Source organism: Acaromyces ingoldii (assembly GCF_003144295.1).
Source record: "Acaromyces ingoldii strain MCA 4198 unplaced genomic scaffold FA10scaffold_2, whole genome shotgun sequence".
Classification (NCBI taxonomy): Eukaryota; Fungi; Basidiomycota; class Exobasidiomycetes; order Exobasidiales; family Cryptobasidiaceae; genus Acaromyces; species Acaromyces ingoldii.
The window spans coordinates 2,753,784-2,775,768 of NW_020290248.1; the positions used below are offsets into that span (position 1 = coordinate 2,753,784).

Here is a 21,985-nt window from a genome sequence, read left to right on the forward strand (position 1 = left end):
CTCTAACCGTCGACCTTGGCGTGAAGGTCGTAGACGGCATTTCTGACCTTGTAGAAGCCCTTGCCGACGTTTCCTTCAATAATGATTTGACCCTCGCCACTCTTTTGTACTCTAACGGCCCCTCCTTCACCGCTGTCTTGGGCCTGCTTGGAGCTGCTGCCGCCAAAGGCGTCGGCTCCACACACGAGCGTTCCCTCTCCTGCAAACTCCGACGGCATTCGGTGCGTCCTGGCGAGGGCCGCCTTCAAAGAAGACAGGCGCAAGTCGCCAATGAAGAGCGTCTTTGTCGCTTCGGATCCCGTCGCATCGGCGCCATTTGCAGACGACGAGGCTTCCTCCTCATGTTCATTTTCCGCCGTCTCGACCGCCGAGTTCGACGAAGCGTCCAGCTCGAGCGTCGGCACGTTGCTCTCTACCCCGTACCGCACCCTCGCCTTGAGTCTTGCGATCTGGTAGTCGTCGAAGGAGCTGAGGTCGAGGCCAGCGAGGAGGCCCTCGCCCAGATGCACCGTGAAGCTGGCCGTGAACTCTCCAATCTGCACGCGTTCGCCCTGGATCGGCGCAAAGAGATCCTTGGTCATGCCCTGCATCGACTTGGTCATCTCTAGCCGCTCGTTTTGGTCGCCGCCAACAAGAACGAGCCGGCGAGGATGGAGCCGGGGCAGGAGCTCCTTGAGCGCACGCCCATCTCCAAGCCCGTCCATATCGACGAAAGAAACCTTGCACGAGACGTGAATCGTGCGCGTCTCACTGACAAACTTGCTCGGCTTCTCTTCCTGCTCCCTTCGTTCGCGGGCCTCCTTGTCCTCTTGCATCTTGCGACGCTTGGCCGCTGCCGCCGCCGCTTCGGGATTCAAATTGGCACCGTCTCCGTTGATTTTGGCTTCAGCCTCGAGCTCGCGTCTCCGTGAGAGCCATCGTCCGACGTCGAGTGTCTCGCCATATGCATCGACGCGTTTTCTCTTCTCGACCAAGGGAAACATCCTGAAGCGCTGAAGACCTCCTGATGCGCCCGAAGAGCCGAAGAAGGACGTCGCCCTCTGGGCATTTCCTTTGAGGTAAATGTCGAAGGAGAGCTCATCGCCACCTGCTCCGCCTTCACCATCCCCTGCTCCTCCCATGACGTCTCCATTAAGCATCTTTGAAGAGCTCAGCACCTTCTGTTGCCCGTCACCGCCTCCTTCTCCATCGTCAATCGACTCGCCTTCCGAGTCTGAATCGTCCGAGTCGACGTCCTCCTCGTCGGCCTCCAGTCGCCGATGACTTCTAGCCAGCAAAGCACGTTGCTGCTCCGCTTTCTCTTTGGCAATTCGCTGAGCATCGAGGTGAGCCTGGAGCTCGTCACCTTCCAAAAAGACTTTGCTCTTGATTTCGACCTCGACTTCATCTCGCACATCAATGGGCTTGCCGACTTTCCCTCGTCCCCACTTGTCCCCTTGGTCTTGACCGCCCTCCCAATGATTCCAGAGCCACCTCGTTAGGGTACCTGGCTCGCCCATCGAGGTCAAAAGGACCACGTCGCGCTCGCTGGAGGCCATCCGGGCAAAGAGCTTGCGAGAGGGGCCATAGGCCATGCTGGGCGGCCACGCCAGCACCAATTTCGCGTCCGACTGGGCCAAGACATCATCCATGGCCTTCATCGATGAGAAGACGCGAAGATATTTGAAATCGAGGGGTGACGAAGGTGCTTGATGTGCTGCCTGGCCTCCTCGACCACCGCTGCCACCCGCCTTGCGGCCCTTGTTGGCTCGATCGTCGGTGTTATCATCTCCTTCTTTGCCCTTGGTCGCCCACTGCTTTGTCATCCACTCCATCAATGTCCGTGCTCTTTCGATGACCTCGCGTCCAGTAGCGCTGACGAGGCATAATGGGAAGCGAGCAGTAGGGTATGCATAGGCCCAGTGTTGGTCGAGAAGCACTAGGAGCTCGAGGAGACGAGCCGAGGCGTCCACCGGCATCAGCACAGACCGACCTGATCGGATGGTGTTGTGGATGACATCGACCAGAGCGGCATCTCTGTCTTTTCGTCGAGCATTGATGTGTGTTGCTCTGGAGATGGAGGTGATGAGCAGGTCAGGCCTGCGAACGGCTTCCATGACTCCTCCTCCCTCTCCTGCCGCACCCGAAGGACCACCTGGGATGGAAGACGGGGTAGATGCTGTTGCTACTAGCGCGGTGCCATCAATGTGCCTTTCTCTTGTGTGGTTCCAGTCGAGGGCGATTAGCAGCGTGCCCGAAGATGGACTTCTCAGCTTCCAGATGGCTCCTCCCAGTGTGTGACCCGCTCCGTATGCCGTCAAAGTCAGACCCGCGCATTTCCCTGTTTCTCCTGTAAGCTTAGAGCATTCGATAATGAGAGAGACGCAGGACTTGCCCACCCACCTTCGAGCTGAGTCGGTTGTGAATATCGCAAAGTCACAATGTCGTCAAAGGCAGTGTCTACTTGCTCCGCCGTCGGAATGTACTGCCGCTCAGAAGCACTTTTGGCCACATCCATCTCGCCATTCAGCGACTGCACGGCCTCGAGGGTCGTCAGTCGTCCCATCGTGGCCACGGGCAGCGTTGCGTAGCAAGGAGCAACAAGGCCCCAGTTGGCGCGTGCGTATGCATACAGGCCGAGATGCGAAAGTGTCGAATGGCACAGGAGGACGAGATCTATCGAAGGAGCAAGGCTACAGGAATGAATTCAGCGGGAGCGTCATGTCAGGATCGGATCAGAGATGGCCCTTACCTTCTGAGGATGTCGGCGAACGTCGCTTCTCGCTCCGCGCCAAAGTCGAATGACTCGGGCGACCCACAGTCAACGAGGATCTTGACGTCGTCGACCTCAGCCAGGTAGGCGAGAGCCTTGGGAGACTCGACTTCCCCCTCTCCCGATGGCCCCTGGCCCGACTGGTACGGCTCCGAGATGGGCGTGAAGGTAATCATCGGGGCCGCGGTGTCGTGATCGTCATGCACACACGAAGGATGACAGTCGAGGGCGTCTAAAAGTCTTGTCCAGAAAGTTGGCCCAAACGCTCACGTGCGTCGGAGACTAGACAGGATGCGCATAAAAACTCGCTCGCCCGACGCTTTGTCATTGGGCTGACTTCTGTCATTCTCGTCGGCCGAGAAAATGCAAGATTTCGGCTGGTCCCAATTCCCTAGATCTTAGAAGGTCGGCGCTGGTTAGGGGTAGGTCCGTTAGGGTTAGGGTGGGTTAGGGTTAGGGTTGGGGTAAGAGTTAGGGTTGGGGTTAGGATTAGGATTGGATTTTTGATGGTATTCCACCTCTCTGGAGCGAAAATCACTTTGTCATAGGCATGCTGAACTGGGATGGCGACGCGCTCGAAATTCGAATCCCACATGGCTTCTCACTTAGTAGAACGCTCGGCCGAGCGAGCTTTTAAGCGCGTCCGACTAGACACGTTCAGAGCCAGCGGCCCTTTCTTCTCAATCTGCTTTGTTCCCCCCACGACGCAAGTCACAGAGCCAAGAATCATGGCCGACGTCACCACGGAGACGCCTCTGCCTCCTTCCAAGAACCCCGCGAGGTCGAGCATCAGTGCCGCTGGGGTCTCTGAGCTGGTCAACAAGGCCGCGGCCTCGCTGCCCTCCTCGGCGCCTCCTCAAGCCATGTCCCATGCCGGCACTGCGCCCGGAGGCAAGGTTCGCCTCACCAACTATGTGAGTTTTGACTAGGGACTGCTTAGACGCACCAGCAGCAGCCTGCTTACCATTACGCTCTCAGCCCGCCATCGCCAATGCACCGCTCCCTGCCGAGGGCAATGGTTCCTTCAACAACATTCACCTCGCTCTCCTTGTCCTCCTCACCCCCGCTGTGCTGCTGCGAGTCATTCCCTTCATCAAGCCAAGCTGGTTTTCTTGGTTTGGCTATTTCTTCCTCGTCGCCCTCACTGGTGTCCCCGTCACGGTCGGCTACTGGACTGTCATGAGCCACATTGGCCCTCGCAAGAACGAGAAGGTTCAGCTCCCTGGCAGTGAGTGTTGCGCATAGAAGAGCCTTTGCAAAGACGGTGTACTGACGAGTGACACCTCTCTCTCTGTGTTTCTAGATCCACTGGACCACTACATTACCATCAAGGACGCCAAGCTCAAGGCAAAGTACGCAAACAAGAAGATCCCGATGGAGATCTTTTACGAAGCCTACTTTGACGGACTGATTGACATCAAGGGCGACATGCTCGAGCTTCTCGAGCACCGACTCGACTGGTCGCTGATGCACATGACCCCTGAGCTGTTCAAGTTTGTCTTTACCGTCCTCATCCCCGACGTGCTTACCCACTCGGCAAAGGCAGACGAAGACATGGTCCGAGACCACTACGACCGAGGCGACGACTTCTACGAATGGTTCCTGGGACCGCAGATGATCTACACGTCGGGCATCGTCACTGATCCAACACGCAAAGAGACGCTCGAGGAGCTGCAGGACAACAAGCTGGCCACCGTCTGCTCCAAGCTGGCCCTCAAGCCGGGCGAGAAGCTGCTCGACATTGGCTGCGGCTGGGGCACCCTGACTGCGTTTGCAGCAAAGAACTTTGGCGTCGATGCGACTGGTGTCACCCTGGCGCGCAACCAGACCAAGTTTGGCAACGAACGCATTGCCAAGAACGGGCTGACCAAGGACCAGGCCAGGATCCTGTGCCAGGACTACCGCGACATTCCCGTCGAGAGGGGCTACTACGACAAGATTTCGAGCCTGGAAATGGCAGAGCACGTCGGCATTCGCCACTACTCGCGCTTCCTCGACGACATCTACCAGCGCCTCAACGACGACGGTACCTTTTTGCTCCAGGTCGCCGGCCTGCGTCCCCAGTGGCAGTACTGGGACCTGATCTGGGGCTTGTTCATGAACAAATACATCTTCCGTGGTGCCGACGCCTCGTGCAGCCTCGGCTGGGTCATCAACAAGCTCGAGGCCGCCGGCTTCGAGGTCCGCAGTGTCGACGTCCTCGGTGTCCACTACAGCGCCACGATCCAGCGCTGGCTGGAGAACTGGATCAGCAACGAGGACAAGGTGCGAGCCAAGTACGGCGAGCGGCTGTGGCGCATCTGGCTCTTTTTCCTCGCCAGCTCCGTCATCATTGCCAGGGAAGGCGGCTCGAGCCTATTCCAGATCACCTGCACAAAGAATCTCAACGCCACGCACCGCATCGAGGGCGTCTTTTCCCACAACAACATTCACCCCAAGCCCCCGCGCTCGTTTGAGAGCGTCTACAACAAGGGCGATGCCCAGCTGCCTTGAAGGCGGACGGGGATAGGGAAAGGAGGGAGGATTAAAGGATGAAAAGGAGGAGGAAGTGAAGGAAAGGGCAAGGACAGAAGATTAGCACACACACAATCACACAAACACACATTCTGAGGCCGTGCCTTGTCTGAAGAATTAGAGTTGCAATTGGTACAAATTTGCCGTTCTACGCCTATGGCCATGACTGCTCTAAGGTGCCGTCGTCTGGGCCTCTCCCTCCTGCTGCTGCTGCTGCTCTCGCTCCCTCAGCAGCCTCTCGCGCGTCTCTCTCTTCCACCGCTCAATCTCTGCCTCGCTCGCAATGATGCCCTTTCTTCCCAGTTCCCGCCTTGCGACGGTTCTCACCATGTCCTCCTCGCTCCGCTGCGCTCCCTCGTGGTTGAGCAGCACCGTGTCGGCACCGACAACGAAGCCAAAGATGGTGAAGCCCGAGACGAGAAAGGCCTTAAAGGCCAGCGTCTGGCCCCGGAAGCGCGGGAAGAGGTGGTGGGAGAGAAAAGTCGACGAGAGGCCGATGAAGGTCCAGATTGTCGCACCGCGTATTGCCGCTGACTGTGAGGATCAGCTCTCGGACCGTTAGTTCAGGAAAGGGAGAGAGGGCGAGGGGGAGAGGCTGTACGCACGCGCTGCAGCTCATAGGCCCGCTCGATCTGGGCCTCGCGATGCCGGCGACGGGGCGGGAGGGGCATCGGAAAGGGCGTCTGGTGGATCTTGGACGGCAGCGAGTCGGCCTGCGACGACGATGACGACGGGTCCGTCATGTCTTGCCTTCTCCTTTCCTTTTCGAAAACTGGAAAGCTGATCTCAACAGCTATGACAGAAAGGGAGAAAGGGGAGCAAGCAGCAATCAAGGGGATCAAGATCTTCTCAGACGCGCGCGACACGTGAGTGAGTTAGTGCGCCCAGTCCTCCACTTGCAGCTGCAGCTCCTCCAGCCCAATCCAGCCCCAGACTAAGGCTGACCTACGCAAGTACGGCTCTGCGCAAGCTGGGCGCGCGAAGGAGACTCTCACAATGTGTGGACGCTTCGCCAATGCGCTCCCGCCAGACGTGTTTCGCAACAACATCATCCGCAGGTTGGCAGGGCCGCGGCATGGAGACCGAGGGACACGGGCCAGGCGGAGAGACGAAGCTGAAGAGGGAGGCGGATCGCGAGGTACAGGAAGGGAGCAGGAGCAGGAGCAGGAGCAGGAGCAGGAGCAGGAGCAGGAGCAGGAGCAGGAGCAGGAGCAGGAGCAGGAGCAAGAGCAAGAGCAAGAGCAGGATCAAGAGCAGGAAGAGAGCAAAGAACAGTCCGCCGAGATGGACGAGGACAGCGTCAAGGAGGCGCCCGGCTTTGAGCAGTACCACCCCACGCACAACGTCGCGCCCGGCAGCCGCATGCCTGTCGTGCGCCTCGACGACTTTACAGACAGCACGGACAAGCACGAAAAGCGTCTGCTGATCCAGTCGATGCGGTGGGGGCTCCTTCCGCGCGCCACAAAAACGATCCCGCGCGGCTTTGAGGCGCTTCGGACCATCAATGCGCGCGACGACAGCGTCCTCTCGGGTCGGTCGATGTGGACGCCGATCCTGCGCTCGGCCCAGCGCTGCGTCGTCTTTGTCCAGGGCTTCTACGAGTGGGAGAAGCGCGGCGTCGATGACAGCGTCCGCATCCCGCACTTTGTCGGCATGAAAGACGCCGGTGATGGCCGGCGCGACGTGCAGGGACACTCGCGGGCACTCATGCCCATGGCAGGCCTCTGGGAGCGGTGTCGGCTCGAGGACCAGGAAGAGGACACGTACAGCTACACGATCATTACGACCGAGTCGAACAAGCAGCTCGGGTTTCTGCACGATCGCATGCCCGTCATCCTGCCCGACGTCGAGGCGATCCGCATCTGGCTCGGCCTGACAGACGCCTCGGCCGACGAGGTCTGTCGGCTGCTCAAGCCGTACGACCGGGGCCTGCTGGATGTCTATCCGGTCCCCAAGGAGGTGGGCAGGGTGGGCAACGACGACGCGGGCTTCATCTTACCAGTCAGCCAGCGCAAGGACGGCATCGCCGCCGCCTTTGGAAGAGTCGGCAAGAAGCGCGAGCGCCACGACGAGGCCGATGCCAACTCAGAGACGAATGCGCCCGTGCCTCTTTCCTCATCGTCCGAGGAGCAGCAAAATGGGTCCAAGCAGGAGGACAATGTCGACGACGACGGTGGAGGAGAAGGAGGAAACGGCGCCAAGGCCAAGGCTAAAGAGGAGACAGTGGAGGAAGAGGGCTCCGAGGAGCGCGACACAAAGAGGCAACGAGTCCCGTCTACCAAGTGGAGCCCCGAGCCATTCAACCCTCCCATGTCGCCGCCTCGTCCTAGTGGTGGCTACAGCACGAACTCGAATGCATCGACGACGCCCAGTAAGCGGTCGGGTGGGGGACCCTCAAGCTTGAAAAAGTCACCGGCCCAGAGCAAAGGCCTGCAGGAGGCGGCAAAGGGCACAAAGGATATCCGCAGCTTCTTTTCAAAGTAGAGCCAAGGAGGAACGGTGATGTCATTTCTGCGATCACAGGAGTGGTGATGAAGGTGGGGGCAGAGGCCATGCAGTGTACGATAGCAATGGAAGCGCACGTGTATTGATAGTTTAGAAGAAGAAGTGCGAGTGCATGCGGAATCGACGACGGAGCAGGTCCCGGGCCTGTCGGTAAAGTGCGACGATCAGCACAAGAGCAGATGAGAACTAGGAAGGAAGAGCATGGATCGGTCACTCACAGTGGTTTGCTTCTTGTTGAAGAAGGAGGCGTCATTGTCGCTGCCCTCGTCGTGGTCCTGGTACCTTGCCTTGGTGTCGGCCTCATCGAGCCTAGCCCGCAGCGCCCAGATCTGCCGTTCGAGCGCCTCGACTCTCGCCTCTGCCTCCGACTCGGATCTCAGCCGGTGCTCGTCGCGCTTCTGCAGTCCTTCGAAGCCTGACTCCAGGCTCGCCATCCTCCCCTTTGCGTCGGCTACTTCCTTCTCCAGAAGCTCGAGCACTTCATCTTTCTTGTCCTTAGGGAGACCACTTCGCTGCTCAAGAGCCGACTGCGCTGGCCGCAAGCCTTCTGCCGTGCCTCGTCGCTCGTCAACAGCACCTGCCCTCTTTTCGGCCACCTCGTCGAGAATGCCCTCGGCGATGATAGTCTTGTCGGCAGACAGGACGGCATCGGGCCACAGGATCGAAGCCATGAGCCGTTCCTCGCGGTCTGCGTCATCCTTCGTCGCCGATGCTACTGCTGCTGCTTTTCTCTCTGTTGTGTGCTTCTCGACGACGTCAGGCTGGCCAGCCTCTTGGTGTACGATGGAAGCCAGCAGCTCCAAGTCGTCATCTGCGTTTTTTCTCTTCGGGTCCATCTCGGGGTTTGCAACTTCGTCAGCCTTGAAGCCCTCGTTGACCATCTCGCCCTCCGAATCTTGCACGAATTGCTCGCTTGACGACTCTTGAAGGATGCCCTTCCATGGCTCTTCTACTCTTCTGGGTTCAGGGTCGGCGGAAGGGGATCCAGCGCTGGCCCACAGTGCCCCGTCGGCATTCTTGGAGGTCCACCCGACCGAGTCCGCCATTCTTTCTCGACGCCCTCTTGCGTTCTGCTGGGTAGAGGACTGGGCGAATGAGCGACGACTGGGCCGACCCTTGGGGATCCGTGGGTGGTCGGCGGGCGTCCAATTCCAGTCGTGATGCGGGTGAGGGCTCTCCACGTCCGCCTCGTCGGCCTTGATGCGTGCATCGATGCCAGTCATGCCATCGGGCAGAAGCTTCTTCGAAACGGGGAGTATTTCCTTGATCAGGTTGCCAGACAAGTCGTACCTGCGCTGTGGGAGTGCAGCGCCAGCCGCGTCCCGATCTCTGCTCTCGACTCGCTCGCTCGCTTCTCGTCGCCACTTGTTCCACTCGCGCACCTTTTCGTGCTCTTCCCAGTTGCAGTGTCGCTTGTGTTGCTGGTCCAGATATTGTTCGGAAAAGGCAGGGCTCGACAGCTCTTCCACGGAGCGCTCATCCCTCGAAAACGGCTGCCCGCGGCGATGCCGCCCATAGTGGCGAGGCGGAGGCATGACGGCGGGCATCTCCTTGTGCTGCACGAGGAGCCGCATGGCGACGCTCTTCCATGCCTGCTGGTCGGCGCGGTAGGATCTTGCGAGCCTCGTCGCGCGCCATGCGGTTCCCACGAGGGCAAACGTCGTCAGCGCCAGGAAGGATAAGGTAAAGGTGGGCGTGGTGCTGCTCGGCTTGCCACCATCGGCCGGTGGCTCCGTGCTCTCGAGCATGGGAGCAGCAGCAGCAGCAGCAGCGGACATGGTGGTCGGATTGCGGGGACCAGGAGACAGACAAGGCGAAGCAGTCAAGGATGATCTGATCTAATCAAAAAGGAATTTAAAGAGGGGGAGCAGATAGCGACTGCGACTGAGGAGGCTGGACCCCGCACCACACGACCCAAAAGGACACCCACGGCGATAGGGTGCCGCTCAGCGCGTCAGGTTCATGAAATAAGGTCGTCGCACGGACCACAGCGACACGGTCTTGCATGAGGCAATGGCGTAAGCTAAAAAGTAGTCACGCTCACAGTAGTGGCCCCTCACTAGTAGTCGCGACCGCCTGTGCGGGTAGCCTCGGTGACAAGTCGAGTGTGGGATATGGATACGTTAAACCCCAGGAATCATTACTGCACAGCGCTCTTCCGCGCTGCTTGCAGCTTGATCGTGGGAAGAGTTGAGTTCCCAGAGTGCAGACATCCTTCACCACCGGCAAACGGGGTAGGGGGCCTTCCTTTCTGCTTTTTCAATCGGGAGCTCCAATTCAAAGTAGAAGCCATTAACAATCATGGTGATGGCCCGCTAGCAGAGCGGCACTCCGGTTCGCCACAGGGCTTCTTCCTGGAATGATAAATGACTGGTTGGGGTCTTCCAAACTTAGTAATCACACGTCTGGAGCAAGTCTCAGGTCTTCTCCAGACAGAACAGCTCGACTCGTCTTTGAGCTCAGGATTACTCAGCACGAAGACGTGTCCGCCACAGAAAAGCTGTTTGATCTTCATGTCGCACCGACAGGGTGTGTGCACCCGACATAAAGGCTTCTCAGGCCGGCCTGCATTCTCTGAAGTCATAATAAGCCTCCGTCATGGCTCGAGCAGAGGCAATGCGCACGGCCCCTGGAAGAAGGGGCCATAGCTAGATATCGAAACACGAATCTGCCGAATGCCTCGCTAAGGGTGGGGTCCTTGCGCCAAAGAGCATAGAGTCTAGTGTTCGCACCTCACTCAGCGACTTCGTGTTGTGGAACGGGAGAAGTGAGTGCGAACATCGTCGGCGTGCAATTGCTATATGCACATAGAGATCCGCTTTGTGTCACGCAAAAAGTTGTCCCATGGCCGCATGCACTGTACTACACGCAAGCAACAATAGAAAGCAAATCACACAACCTAGCTAGACCGTACTAACAACAGATAGATCAGATGAAGAAGCAGCAAAAAGGAATGCGTCTAAGACGCGCAGCTGCGTGGAGCAAATTTGCAGCAGCTGTATTTCGCTTCTTGTGTTTTTGGTCGCCGCGCGCGCTCCGGATCAAAAGGCAAATAAAGTAGTGGGCCAAGGGTAGGGGTTCATCCCCTCGTTTGATTGATCTTAATTGGCGACTGGCGAAACCGACACAGCAGCGGCAGCAGCGGCAGCAGCAGTAGCGACAGAGGCAGCAATAGTAGCAGCAGCAGCAGCAGCAGCAGCGTCAACATTTGTAACTTTAATACAGGGCGAGACAGGAGACCGAGCCATGGATGATCATCCGCTGCGCAGGCGGTCGCCCTCGCCCTCGGCAGGTCAGGCCCCTTCCACATCATCCTCCCCGGGCGTCACTTTTGTGTCGGCTCCCCTCGCTCCAGATCCCTTGCCCGTGACGCCAGACAACAAGAGCCGAGGCAAGAGACCTGCACAGCAACAGCAGCAACAGCAGCCGCTCGTAGACCTAGATAGCGACGAGGATCAGCAAGACGACGAGATGAGGCCGACGACGTCATGTGGCGCGTTGGAGACGACGGCCGACGGCGCTGCGCGTGATGGTGCCCAGTCTGAGCGACTCGCCGTGCCGCCGTCGCCCTTTCGCAGCGCCATCCTCCCCTCTAGACAGCCGCACTCGGCCGCTGCAGAGTCTGGCCTGACAGACCACCAGGGCGGCGCGTCGCGTCCTGGCAGTAGCAAGAAGCGGCAGATGAGCTTCAAGCGCCGAGCGCCCTCGACAGCGGGCGAGAGTCAGCGGAGCAAGAGCCTTCTCCACCGCTCTATCGAGACGTTCACTGGCCGAAGCCGAGCCTCGTCCGACGCCCGCTCGCCAGGGAAGGGCGTCCGGCGCATCCCCACCATCAGCACCCACTATGCCAACACCGAGGGCGGCAAGCCGCGCATCCCTTCGATCATGCCCTCGACGCAGCCCTCGCCCCACAGCACGCCGATCCCCACGCTGCCCTTTGTCGTCCTCTGTCTCGTCTGTTTTGGCGAGTTCAGCAGCTCTGGTGTCGCCGGTCCCTTTCTCTTCTTTCTCATCGAGAGTTTCAAAGTCGGCGGCGAAAGCGAGGTCGGCTTCTGGGCTGGTATCGCCGGTGAGTAGAGCTTGTCTTCCCGACCTTCAGATGTGACACAGGGGGCATTGGCTGACATTGGAATTCGTTCCAGCCTCGGCCTTCTTCTTTGCCCAGTTCCTCACATCACTCCTCTGGGCCTCGGCTGCCCAGAAGCACGGCCGGCGGGCGGTGCTGCTCGTCTCGCTCGTCGGCAACGCCCTCTCCCTCGTCCTCTTTGGCATGTCGACGAACCTGCGCATGGCCATCTCTGTCCGCCTAGCGCAGGGGCTTTTTAATGGCGCCGTCGGCGTCGCAAAGGGCGCTGTTCGAGATTTGACCGACGAAACCAACGAAGGGCGAGCGATGGGCCAGCTCGGCTTTGCCTGGGGAATGGGCGGTATCGTTGGTCCCTTGCTGGGTGGTCTCCTCTGCAATCCCGTCGACAAGTTTCCCTGGCTGTTTGGCGGTAACGAGCTCCTAACAGAGTATCCATACCTGCTGCCTTGCGCTGTCGTGGCCAGTTTCACGGGACTGGGCGCCTTCCTCTCCCTCTTCATTGGCCCTGACGGCGGGCCCCGGACGGGGGCAATCCAGCTGCCAGAGAAGGCAGACGTCGAGAGGGCTGCGTCCAACATGGGCAGTTTCGGGAAAACGGCGGGCAAGCGCATCAGCGGCTACTTTTCGGGCCACGATGCAGGGCGCAGCGAGGCGGGCGAGTCATCGCTGAGCCTGAGGAGGACGGCCGCGGCGGCCTCGTCAGCGGCGGCATCGAACGAGGGGCACAAGGGCATGCCCCGCACCTTCACCCAGCAGGTCGATGAGGAGACGGGCGGACCGCCGTCTCCCCATGAGAGCGACAACGAGGACATTGACGAGGCGGAGTTGAATTCTGCCTGGAGCAGTGCCTCTGTCAACCCGTTCATGTCCAGAACCACTGCGAGGCAGAAGGGCGTTCTGGGCGGAGGATCGGCATATGGATATGATCGCAGGCCATCAACCAACGCGGGCAGCGAGAACCCAATGGTGCATGGCCGCCAGGCCACGCGCTCGGCCAGCGGTGCCACGGCAGTACGCCCTGGCATGCGCAACAGCATGATCACCAACAACCCCTACGCCCCCGACTTTGAAGACATCGGCCACGCGCAGCAGCAGAACCAGAGGCTCAGCTTTGCCCAGCGCTTCCTCCTGGCCAACGACGACGCTGTCTTGAACCTTTCAGATCTGTGGGTTGCTGCTGCCATCAATGGCGATGAGGCCGTCGACGAGGAGGACGATGACTTTGGCTACGACTACGATGATGACGAAGAATTGGACGAAGAGGACGAAGAGCAGGAGACGCTCGAAGACGAAGGCCGATCTGTCACGACAGACTCTCACGTCGAGCAGGGCTTTGGCTACGGCGAGCCCCTGGACGAGGATGCACCCCTTTTGGCGCCCCGGCACCTACCGCCGTTGAACTTCGCTCAGAGGAAACGCCGGGCGGACAGCGCAGGCCACAGCTCCGGCCGACCAGAATGGATGAGGCGAAACAGCGCCGGCCGTGTACCGAGCCTGTATGCCAACACGGGTGTCGAGAACCCCAACCTGCTCATGCCGTCTTCGCCCACGCAGCCTGCACCTATCGGTGCTGCTGGGGCCGCTGGTCCCTCTTCTTCGCCCTTCAGAGACCAAGGTAGGACGGGCGGCGCATACGATCCGACACTGGCTGGCATCCCGGAGTCGGGGAGCGCCAGGAATACATGGAGCGCAGAGGCTGCACGGCGGGCCCAACAGCAGACCCACTTGAAGAACTCTAGTCCTCTTCGGCCGCCCTCGGTGGCTTCGTCGAGCGCAACGACGGTGCAGCGACCGCCCGCTCCGGCCGCCGATGAAAAGGCCGCTTCAGCAGGGTTGTTCTCCCAGCTTCCCCTCGTCTTTATCTCCCACTACGGTCTCATGGGCTTCCACTCGTCGACCTTTGACCAGGTCTTCATGGCGTTTCTCGTCACGCCTTTTAAGTCTGGTGGCCTGGGTCTGACGGCTGCGCACTACGCCGAGCTGATCGCTGCCATGGCATTCTGCCAAATCATCTTCCAATTCTACTTGTGAGTTGCATCGAGACAGTAAGTGCATCTGTGACACTCAAGTGTGCTGACCCTTAATCCCACTGTGCAGCTACCCCAAAGTGGGGCCGCCACAGGGCAAGCTATCGCATCTGAGCATGATGCGCCTCGGCACCTCGTTGTACTTGCCGACATACGTCCTCTTCGCTTACCTGCGAAAGTTCTTGCACCCCAGCACCGACGCCATCGTCATGACGTTTATGATCGCCTTTGCGTCGCTGCGCTGGCTCGCAAATGTATGCGCCTTCACCAGCGTCAGCGTCTTGATGAATGCCACCTGCCCGCCTCACCTGGTGCCCCTGGCCAACGGCCTGGCCCAGACAACCAGCAGCGCGGCCAGATTCGTGGGGCCCTTGGTCGGAGGTGTCGTCTGGGCGATGGGAATCGAGGGAGGCGTCGACGCCCACGCTTGGCCATTCAACTACCACTTTGGCTTCTGGGTCGTCGGTCTGCTCGGCTTTGCTGGCTTCCTGCACACCTTGGTCATCCGCTAGATTCACATTCCCGGACTTCATTACCCCAACAAGCACACTACCCCGACAACGGCAACGACATTGACGATGAACAATGAATACCTAGTTTGAACCCAACCACCCCCCTCACCTAAACCCTTTTCCCCCTTGTTCCTTTTCTACCACTTCTGGTCATTAGCCAAGATTGCTCCTTTAATCTCCCACTTCCTCCTCAGCAACACAAAATTCATCCCACTGTCAAGATTGTCCTGCCGTTTTGCCCACAGGTCCGTGTGACAGGCACTGCTAGCTGGCCATGACGAAACGCTGTGCGCGCACGGTGCAAGGCGTGCTTTTTACGGTGGAGGAGCCCAGCTAGCGCGCTTTGACTGCTTCGCCTCTTTCTCAACACACCTTCTCCTCATCGAGAAGGAATATTCTCCAAAATAGCGCCATGCGAGCATCGCTCTTTGTCGCATCTCTCGTCTCCTGGGCAGTCCTGTGCTCGGCGAGCCGGATCTCGGTCACTGGCGTCGACGACTTTGAGGCAGAGTCGCGCCTTGGCAAGGACCACCTGGGCCAGCATTCGATCTGGGCGACCGGCGAGGATGGGCGGCTTGGAGACAAGGAGCTGATCCGGATCTGGCGGACCAGAGGCGCTCAGTCATCGGACAGCAAGAGCGAGGAGGGACATGATGTGCTGATTGCGCGCGAGAGGCTCGAGGAAGGGCATGTGGCGCAGCGCCAGGATGCGCAGCCGTGGGACGCCCTGATCCGAGCGATTCTCTCTGGCGAGCAACTGTCCAGGCACCCATCGAGCGGTCAGGCCGTCTTCCAATCGTCGGCGACACCCGACTTGTCGTCATTGCTCAAACAGCAAGCAGCAATCGAGACAATAACGCCGAGCTACGCCATCGTCCACGTCGACACGACCGCTGCGCTGCTCGAGCTCTCGACGCATCTTCCCGCCGACACGCGCCTCGCTCGCTTGCCGCGCTGGTCCCTTCCCCTCGTCGACCACTCTTCCAGTGCTGCTGCCGCCGCCGAGCCAGCGTCGAAGCGCATGTTCCACAACCCACGCTACATTCCTCCGCTGCACGCACTGCTCTTCTCGCCTGCGCTCGACATCGAAGCACTGCGCGCCGATGCCCGCGTCCTCACGGGCGAGGACCAGGACGGGCAGGTGCTCGACGACGGCGACGGCGATGGTGCGCTGCAGCACTGGAATAGCCGGCACAGCGCCACCTGGGGCTCCAGGACGGCGGCCGCGTGGATCCGGCGGCGCATGCAGAGGGATCTCGCGGCCATCGGAGGAAAATGCAACGAGTGGACGTATGACGAGTACTTTGCGCCCAACGTCGTTTGGTGAGTCTCGTTGGGTTGGGCAGGAAGGGGGCATGTACCCACGTCCACCCACAGCCAGAAAGCACAGTGAAAGCTGACATGGATTCGCAACAAAATAGCACCATTCCTCCAGCCAAGAAGACGCCGAGCGACGAAGGCATCGTTGTCTTTTCTTCGCACCTCGACTCACGAGGGAGCTTTGGCTGTAGGTTCTTTTTCCCGTGCGCTGAGAAACGAGATTCCATCAGCTGACCGTGCTGTTGCACCACCCACAGCAACGCTGGCACCAGGAGGAAACGATGATGGGAGCGGCACGACGATGCTTCTCGCCCTCGCTCGTCATCTTGGCCAGCACAAGATTAAGTTCGAGCGAGAGGTCCGGCTCGTCGCGTTCTCTGGCGAGGAGCAGGGCCTCGTCGGTTCTCAGGTGAGTTTTTTTGCATCATGGGCTCGAGCAAGGATAGAAGCTGATAGGGGACCAACTGCAGCATTATGCCAAGCATCTCCATGAGCAAGGGGCAAAGATCAAGCTGGCGCTCCAGACGGACATGATTGGCTATCGCAAGCCCGGCGAGCCTTTGCAGCTTGCCTTTCCTGACAAGCTGTCCACCCAAGAGGCGACCGACTACATCATGTCCATCGCCAAGATCTACGTGCCGGAGCTTACGGTGGGCTACACACCAGCCTGCTGCAGCGACCACCAGTCCTTCTGGGAGCAGGAATTCCCCGCCACCTGGGTGTTTGAGAGGAACGGGCCCATCGCCGACGATCGTTACCACAACTCCGGCGACGTGACCGACCGGGAGGGCTACGACTTTAGGCAGATTCGGGCCTCGACCCGCGTGGTGCTGGCTTCGCTCCTCGACGTGGCTGGAGGTGTCGAGTGGGGTTGGTAGATGGAGTAGGAATTGAATAATGAGATGACTATGGTACAGAATTATTAAGGGTGAACATTGGGTAGATGTGAGAGAAACCGCACGCGTGATGCGCCCAGTTAAGCCTCCTCTTTGTTCCCTTTGAGAAGAGCAGAGAGCTTGGCGACGTCGGTGTGGTCCGCCGTCGTCCTCATGCGGTGGCAGAAGATGCACTTGCCGTCTGTACCATTAGCAATGGGAAATGTAAATCAGTGACTGGCCCCGCGCGAAGAAGGAAGACTGGCACCTACCCTCATCGATGATGAAGTCACCGCCAAGCAGCGCAACGTCGCCCATATCTTTGATCCTCCCACCGGGCGCGCCCTTGATGGCGTCGGCCAAGACGGTGTAGGTGGAATGGGCCGCGACAGCCAAGATCGACTTTCCATTCATGTACGACGGCTGCCATCGGGATGTCTTCTCGCCTCAGTCTCGCATAAAATAAGAAACCCCCTTCCTGTCTGTAGGACTCACAGAGGACGTCGCGCCGCCGAGGGTGCTCCTCGTGAGGCCAAGGTGCTGGTAGGCGCCCTTGGCCTCGTGATCGACAACCATGTCGAACTTGCACTCGCTGCGCTGCTTGTATGTCTCGATGCCCTTCCAGGGCCCATGGCCCACGACGACGACCTGGCACTGCTGCTGTCCTGCTTTGGCAACACCATCATCGTCAGCACCACTTGCTGTTGCTGCGTGGAGCGTGCCGAGAAACGCATCGCGGCCGAGGGCGCGGACAAATTCGTGGCAGATGCCACAGTGGTGGTGGCGGACAAATGTCAGCAGCGTGCGCTTGCCAGGCGCGACGAGGTCCGAGAGCGGCACCGACTCGCCCGTCGCCGTCTCAACGTGGCTCGCGAGCGCCTTTTTGAGCTCGTCGGGCGTAGGTAAGGCGTCGGTCACCTCGTCGGGCTTCTTCAGGATGTCAAACATGGTGGAAGATGTGCTGGATAGCAGGAGCCGCGCTAGGTTCCCCTTCTTCCTTCGTCAGGAGGTGGAGCAGCAAATTTAAGAATGAGCCTAGCGCTGGGACCGCCCATTTCCTTCCCAAAGCCTTTCTTCAGTCTAAATTATGAACAGGGCTTCTTCCTTCGATGATCTCTGGATTGCAGGAGAGGGTGGGAGAGACTAGCTCTGGCTATGGGTACATCTTGGGAGGGCCTGTGTTGTATTAATTCGTTGTTGTCGTCAAGCTTGTTGCTGCTATCTCCCACTATGGCTTGCCGAGGCAGTCGTCGACTTCTCTCCCGTCTCCTCGTCATCGCTGTTGCCCCAGTCATTTCCGTCGTCGTCCTCTTCCTCGCGACCCTCGTCGACCTGGAAGAGGACCTTGTTGTCGTTGCTCTTGCCACTTCCGCTTCCGCCATTAGCTTTGCCCCCCATGTCCTTCATCCTCACACCCCCAGCTGATCCATCAATCGAAGAGAGATGTGGCCGACCTCCCTCGCCGCCATTGCTGAGTCTCGCAAGATCCATACTGGAGCGAGTGCCGAACGCCTCTCTGGGGTAATTTGCCGGAGGAGCAGCAGACATGGGCGCCGCCTCTGATGGTCGGTAGGCATAGTTCTGCTCCATGGCTACTCGCATCTCGTCCGTAAGGAAGTCTGGACGTGAGGTAGAAATGAGCATGAGCACTTCTGCTCGCTAGCGTTTGGAGGAATCAGCCGTCCAGACACTCACAATAGAAGGAGATGGTGGCGAGGCAGCTTCCTCCAACAAGGTCGACGAGGTAGTGGTGCATAAGGTACATGGTGCACCAGTAGAGCCAAAAGGCATAGGCCCAGTACAGAATCCGCGCATCGAGTCGGAGTCTTTTTCGTGCTCCTTTGCCTGAGCCGCTGAATGGGATGGGAATCTCGAGCATGAGGGGAAAGAAGTAGCTGCAGAACAGCGCCTCGATGGTCGCGTCGGCTGCGTGCAGACTCGGGAAGGCACCAAAGGGCACTGGCGCATTGGTGAAGCCAGAGGTGTAGCCGTGCGAGTGGAAGAGGGCGTCGATGCGCGCGAGGCCGGCGGGCGAACCCTTCATGCCGTAATTCGCAGGCGTGAGACCCTCGCGAAGCTCGTACCACGGAGGAGCGCAGGGAAAGAGGAATTGCATAATGACGGCAAAAACGTTCATGAAGCCGAATGCCGCTCCAAAGAACTTGGTCGCGCCCGGAGGTGCAAAGACGAAGATGAAGGCGGCCACGACAAAAGGCATGACAAAGTGGCCCACGCCATAGGGGATCCAGGCGAGGATATCGAGCAGAGGGTGCCCAAACCGGGTGAGAATGTCAGAGATGGAGCCGCCGTAGAGGATGGTCTCGAGCGTGGGCAGGACCGAGACCCAGATGTGCGGGCGTGAAGGCGCAGGAACGAACTGCGATGAGAAGAAGATGAGAAGGTAGAGCAGGATGGGTGCGGCTGGGAGGAAGAATTGCGACGTGATGGGCACGAGGATCAGAACTGTAAAGAGGCCGGGAATGGCGAGCTTGTAGGGAAAAGGTGGCGACGTCATGACGTAGAAGCAGATGGAGGCCACAACGACCATGAACGTGTACTTGATCTTGTCGCCCCGGCTTGCCTTCCACTGCCGAAGTCTCGACAGCGTCAGCGAGATCGACGTCGACGTCTCGAGCCGCGTCGCTGCCGACAAAATGCGAGCGATGAGATAGTAGACGCCCGTCGGCCCACCGGGAGCCGAAGAGGGACGACCTAGCACCATCCTCTGCCTTCCCTTGTTGCTCGTGGGTACGATGTATTGAATGCGCTTGCTTGCGAAAGCAGCAGCTTCGCCTCCGCCGCACATCACGTCCTTTTTTCCTCTTCCCTCTATTTTTTTGGGTATTGACACGTGTGCTCAGTGACATGACGGCGTTGACGGTGGCCCGAGCGGCTCTCATTTTTACGGACGGAGACCTAGGTCCATCTTCATTACATGGAATGGGCCGTCAGACAGCAATCTTAATGTCGTGGGCGGTACGTCAGGAGCAATGCCCATTTTCTCCTCCCATCATTGCTTGTGTCTGAACGAGGTGCGCGCATTGTAACGGGGGAGAACCGCCGTCTGCGAATCTGAGACGGCATTGCGCAGACGTCGGGCGTCCTAATTAGAAAGATAGAAGGACTACCCCGGCGACAGACTTCACGACGCTCATATCTACTCCGCTCCCTGTGTCTTTGTCGCTCCAGACCAACCGCATCCGGCGGGTTGCCCCCTCAGCGGCTTTGAGTTGCTGGCGGGCTAGACAGACAGTAGCAGGAAAGCTGACCCAGGGGAAAGCGGTAGAGTGGCCCATGAATTGAATGCGCACCGCGCCGTGGGCTTGAGAGCGGGGGCTTATGAAGATAGGGCACGAATCTTTCTCCGCGAACAGCCTGCAAACAAAGATGACCCGGCTCAGACCAGCGGCGTACCTTTCTCCTCCTAAATAAATGGCACAATAGGAGAAAGGGACTCTGCGCGACTTTACGTCTGGTTCGAGCGAATCCTTGGAACTCCGTTCGGCCCAAGGGCTTGCGATGCTACGCCGCCCAAGCGCGACCCATTGCTCCTCCTCCTGTTCTCCCTCTCTACCGCCATCGTATCGTCGCCCCTCCTCCCTCTTACCCCCACCAACCTATACCCCTCTTTTATCATCACCCTCATCCCTCCCTCAACCCCCCTCCCCCTCCCTCCCCTCTTTCTTTCCAGATTGGCACAATGAAGTTTACAATCGTCGCCTTCTTCGTCTACACCCTATCTCTGTACGGGTCGGCTTCCGTACTGGCAGGCAATTCGGGCTTCGAGAAGACACCCGAGTTACGATCTTTGCACACCGTGCCTTCAGTCTCTTCCGTCTTTGCCCGTCGCGGACATCAACTTGGCTACCCTCGCCCTCACTTTATGATACGTAAGGTCAAGAAGTCCGAGCCGGACGGTGATCCTGGCAAAAGGTCGGTCGAATCCTTTTCCGGCGACAACGAGGGGAAGGAGGACAACGAGGATAACGAGGATGAGGATAACGAAGACTGTGATGACGACAGCGAGGAATGTGATGCTGACGAGGCCGACGACTATGCCTCGACGGCCTACAATGAGATTCAAGCACTGTTCGAGAAGATATCAGGTGTGCATGGCAGTCACCTCCAGGATAGCGCTCGTGAGTCAACAAATGCCAAAGCATTTGCCAACGCAGTCACGCTGATCTGGTCGCCTCACTACAGTCGTCGAAACAGTGCCCAAGCAAGCAAGCAGCCCCATCCTCGAAGCTCCTCAGCAATCAGAGCCCGAGACGGCTTCCCACTCTCCTTCCAGTGTGAATGCACAAGCAGACGTCAAGACCACGAATGAGTCTCTGCCCGCCAAGAGCAGCAAAGCCAAGGCTGTCACAAAACCATCGGCTACCAATGACGAGACAGTGAACGACGCATACCAGTCAAATTCGGGCGGCACCTATTCTCACGGTGAGTTTCACAGAGGGAGTGGGTAGCAATGAGTTGCGCTGATATCGGCACTCCGAGAAGGCTTGTTGCCCGAAAAGGACTACAAGTGTCCTTGCAAAGACCCTCACGCTACCAAAGAACATCCTAATGGTTCCATCGACTTTCTCAACTGCGGCATCAACTCTGGCGGCTGGAAGCCTCCCAATGTCGGCATTAGCGATTTGGTGATGGCGTCGCCGGAACAGGTCGCATCCAACCCTACATTCAGGCCTTGCCAGAAGTATACTGACATCTTCAAGGAAGCCGCCGAGAAGAATGGCCTTCCTCCGATGCTAGTGATGAGCTTCGCTAGTGGGTAGCAACATGAGTGACTAGAGCTGCCAATACGCTCCTGCCTGCTGACCATGGTCATTAATACATTCTCGCCCACAGTGCAAGAGAGCAACTGCAACGCGAACCTCAGAGGCCCGAATGGCGAGATTGGCATCATGCAGCTGTCGCCTGACAAGTGCGCGAATGACCCATGCTGGGACCCTAGCAAGAACATCGAAAAGGGCGCCGCCTACTTCAGGAGCCTCCTCGATGCAAGCAATGGCAATGCCATCCAAGCCATCGGATCCTACAACGGCTGGGAGGTCGGTATGACAATGGAGCAGGCTACTTCAAAGAAGTACGGCTGCGCAGCACAGAGGAACCTAGACTACCTTTTCCAAACGCTTTCCGGCTTCTGCCAGGGCAAAGACGGCTACAGTGGCGCATTCAACGTGTACGACAATCTCAAGAAGTGTTGACGCTTCTGAGAGCCGTATGTTCTCCCCACCCTTTTTCCCATACAATGGTCTCCCTCATCATTACACAATGTCTCTTGTTGTCCTACTATGAGCAGTGCATGTCTGATCGGTTCCAGAGTGGTCCGAGGAGAAATGTAACGCTTTGACGATGGGCTCTATACACAGGCTAGCGAAGACGCG

The 21,985-nt window shown here is 58.8% G+C and overlaps 10 protein-coding genes across 10 annotated transcripts; 5 read left to right on the plus strand and 5 right to left on the minus strand.

The window, feature by feature from the left end:
• Window positions 1-2: 2 nt before the first annotated feature.
• FA10DRAFT_227961 (hypothetical protein) lies at window positions 3-2,671 on the minus strand (the record flags this gene model as incomplete). Its single annotated transcript, XM_025518731.1, has 2 exons — window positions 3-2,320; window positions 2,383-2,671. Coding segments are annotated over 2 exons (2,607 nt in total), but the record flags the coding sequence as incomplete, so codon positions are not given.
• A 944-nt stretch (window positions 2,672-3,615) lies between these two features.
• FA10DRAFT_229020 (S-adenosyl-L-methionine-dependent methyltransferase) lies at window positions 3,616-5,245 on the plus strand (the record flags this gene model as incomplete). Its single annotated transcript, XM_025518776.1, has 3 exons — window positions 3,616-3,666; window positions 3,731-3,980; window positions 4,056-5,245. 3 exons carry the CDS (start codon window positions 3,616-3,618, stop codon window positions 5,243-5,245), a joined length of 1,491 nt encoding a protein of 496 aa, XP_025379363.1.
• A 120-nt stretch (window positions 5,246-5,365) lies between these two features.
• On the minus strand, window positions 5,366-6,073 carry FA10DRAFT_239756 (hypothetical protein). Its single transcript, XM_025519189.1, has 2 exons — window positions 5,872-6,073; window positions 5,366-5,800 (listed from the first exon to the last, which is right to left on the minus strand). The coding sequence occupies exons 1-2, from the start codon at window positions 6,007-6,009 to the stop codon at window positions 5,438-5,440; spliced, it is 501 nt and encodes a 166-aa protein (XP_025379364.1). The 5' UTR covers window positions 6,010-6,073; the 3' UTR covers window positions 5,366-5,437.
• An 80-nt stretch (window positions 6,074-6,153) lies between these two features.
• Window positions 6,154-7,922, plus strand: FA10DRAFT_85978 (DUF159-domain-containing protein). The gene is made up of 2 exons (XM_025525745.1): window positions 6,154-7,225; window positions 7,277-7,922. Exons 1-2 carry the CDS (start codon window positions 6,263-6,265, stop codon window positions 7,748-7,750), a joined length of 1,437 nt encoding a protein of 478 aa, XP_025379365.1. The 5' UTR covers window positions 6,154-6,262; the 3' UTR covers window positions 7,751-7,922.
• Window positions 7,743-9,576, minus strand: FA10DRAFT_300693 (hypothetical protein). The gene is made up of 2 exons (XM_025524879.1): window positions 7,990-9,576; window positions 7,743-7,915 (listed from the first exon to the last, which is right to left on the minus strand). Exons 1-2 carry the CDS (start codon window positions 9,547-9,549, stop codon window positions 7,862-7,864), a joined length of 1,614 nt encoding a protein of 537 aa, XP_025379366.1. The 5' UTR covers window positions 9,550-9,576; the 3' UTR covers window positions 7,743-7,861.
• Window positions 9,577-11,242: 1,666 nt separating this feature from the next.
• On the plus strand, window positions 11,243-14,397 carry FA10DRAFT_228290 (major facilitator superfamily MFS-1; the record flags this gene model as incomplete). Its single annotated transcript, XM_025518743.1, has 3 exons — window positions 11,243-11,840; window positions 11,914-13,885; window positions 13,956-14,397. The coding sequence occupies 3 exons, from the start codon at window positions 11,243-11,245 to the stop codon at window positions 14,395-14,397; spliced, it is 3,012 nt and encodes a 1,003-aa protein (XP_025379367.1).
• A 354-nt stretch (window positions 14,398-14,751) lies between these two features.
• FA10DRAFT_265970 (Zn-dependent exopeptidase) lies at window positions 14,752-16,912 on the plus strand. The gene is made up of 5 exons (XM_025521289.1): window positions 14,752-15,720; window positions 15,819-15,904; window positions 15,975-16,126; window positions 16,188-16,794; window positions 16,865-16,912. Exons 1-4 carry the CDS (start codon window positions 14,810-14,812, stop codon window positions 16,593-16,595), a joined length of 1,557 nt encoding a protein of 518 aa, XP_025379368.1. The 5' UTR covers window positions 14,752-14,809; the 3' UTR covers window positions 16,596-16,794; window positions 16,865-16,912.
• On the minus strand, window positions 16,194-17,634 carry FA10DRAFT_300696 (hypothetical protein). The gene is made up of 3 exons (XM_025524880.1): window positions 17,088-17,634; window positions 16,865-17,015; window positions 16,194-16,794 (listed from the first exon to the last, which is right to left on the minus strand). Exons 1-3 carry the CDS (start codon window positions 17,538-17,540, stop codon window positions 16,694-16,696), a joined length of 705 nt encoding a protein of 234 aa, XP_025379369.1. The 5' UTR covers window positions 17,541-17,634; the 3' UTR covers window positions 16,194-16,693.
• Window positions 17,635-17,683: 49 nt separating this feature from the next.
• FA10DRAFT_239762 (PAP2-domain-containing protein) lies at window positions 17,684-19,365 on the minus strand. The gene is made up of 2 exons (XM_025519190.1): window positions 18,288-19,365; window positions 17,684-18,211 (listed from the first exon to the last, which is right to left on the minus strand). Exons 1-2 carry the CDS (start codon window positions 19,312-19,314, stop codon window positions 17,811-17,813), a joined length of 1,428 nt encoding a protein of 475 aa, XP_025379370.1. The 5' UTR covers window positions 19,315-19,365; the 3' UTR covers window positions 17,684-17,810.
• Window positions 19,366-20,259: 894 nt separating this feature from the next.
• Window positions 20,260-21,957, plus strand: FA10DRAFT_292955 (hypothetical protein). Its single transcript, XM_025524408.1, has 4 exons — window positions 20,260-20,731; window positions 20,796-21,035; window positions 21,096-21,365; window positions 21,447-21,957. The coding sequence occupies exons 1-4, from the start codon at window positions 20,293-20,295 to the stop codon at window positions 21,803-21,805; spliced, it is 1,308 nt and encodes a 435-aa protein (XP_025379371.1). The 5' UTR covers window positions 20,260-20,292; the 3' UTR covers window positions 21,806-21,957.
• Window positions 21,958-21,985: the final 28 nt, after the last annotated feature.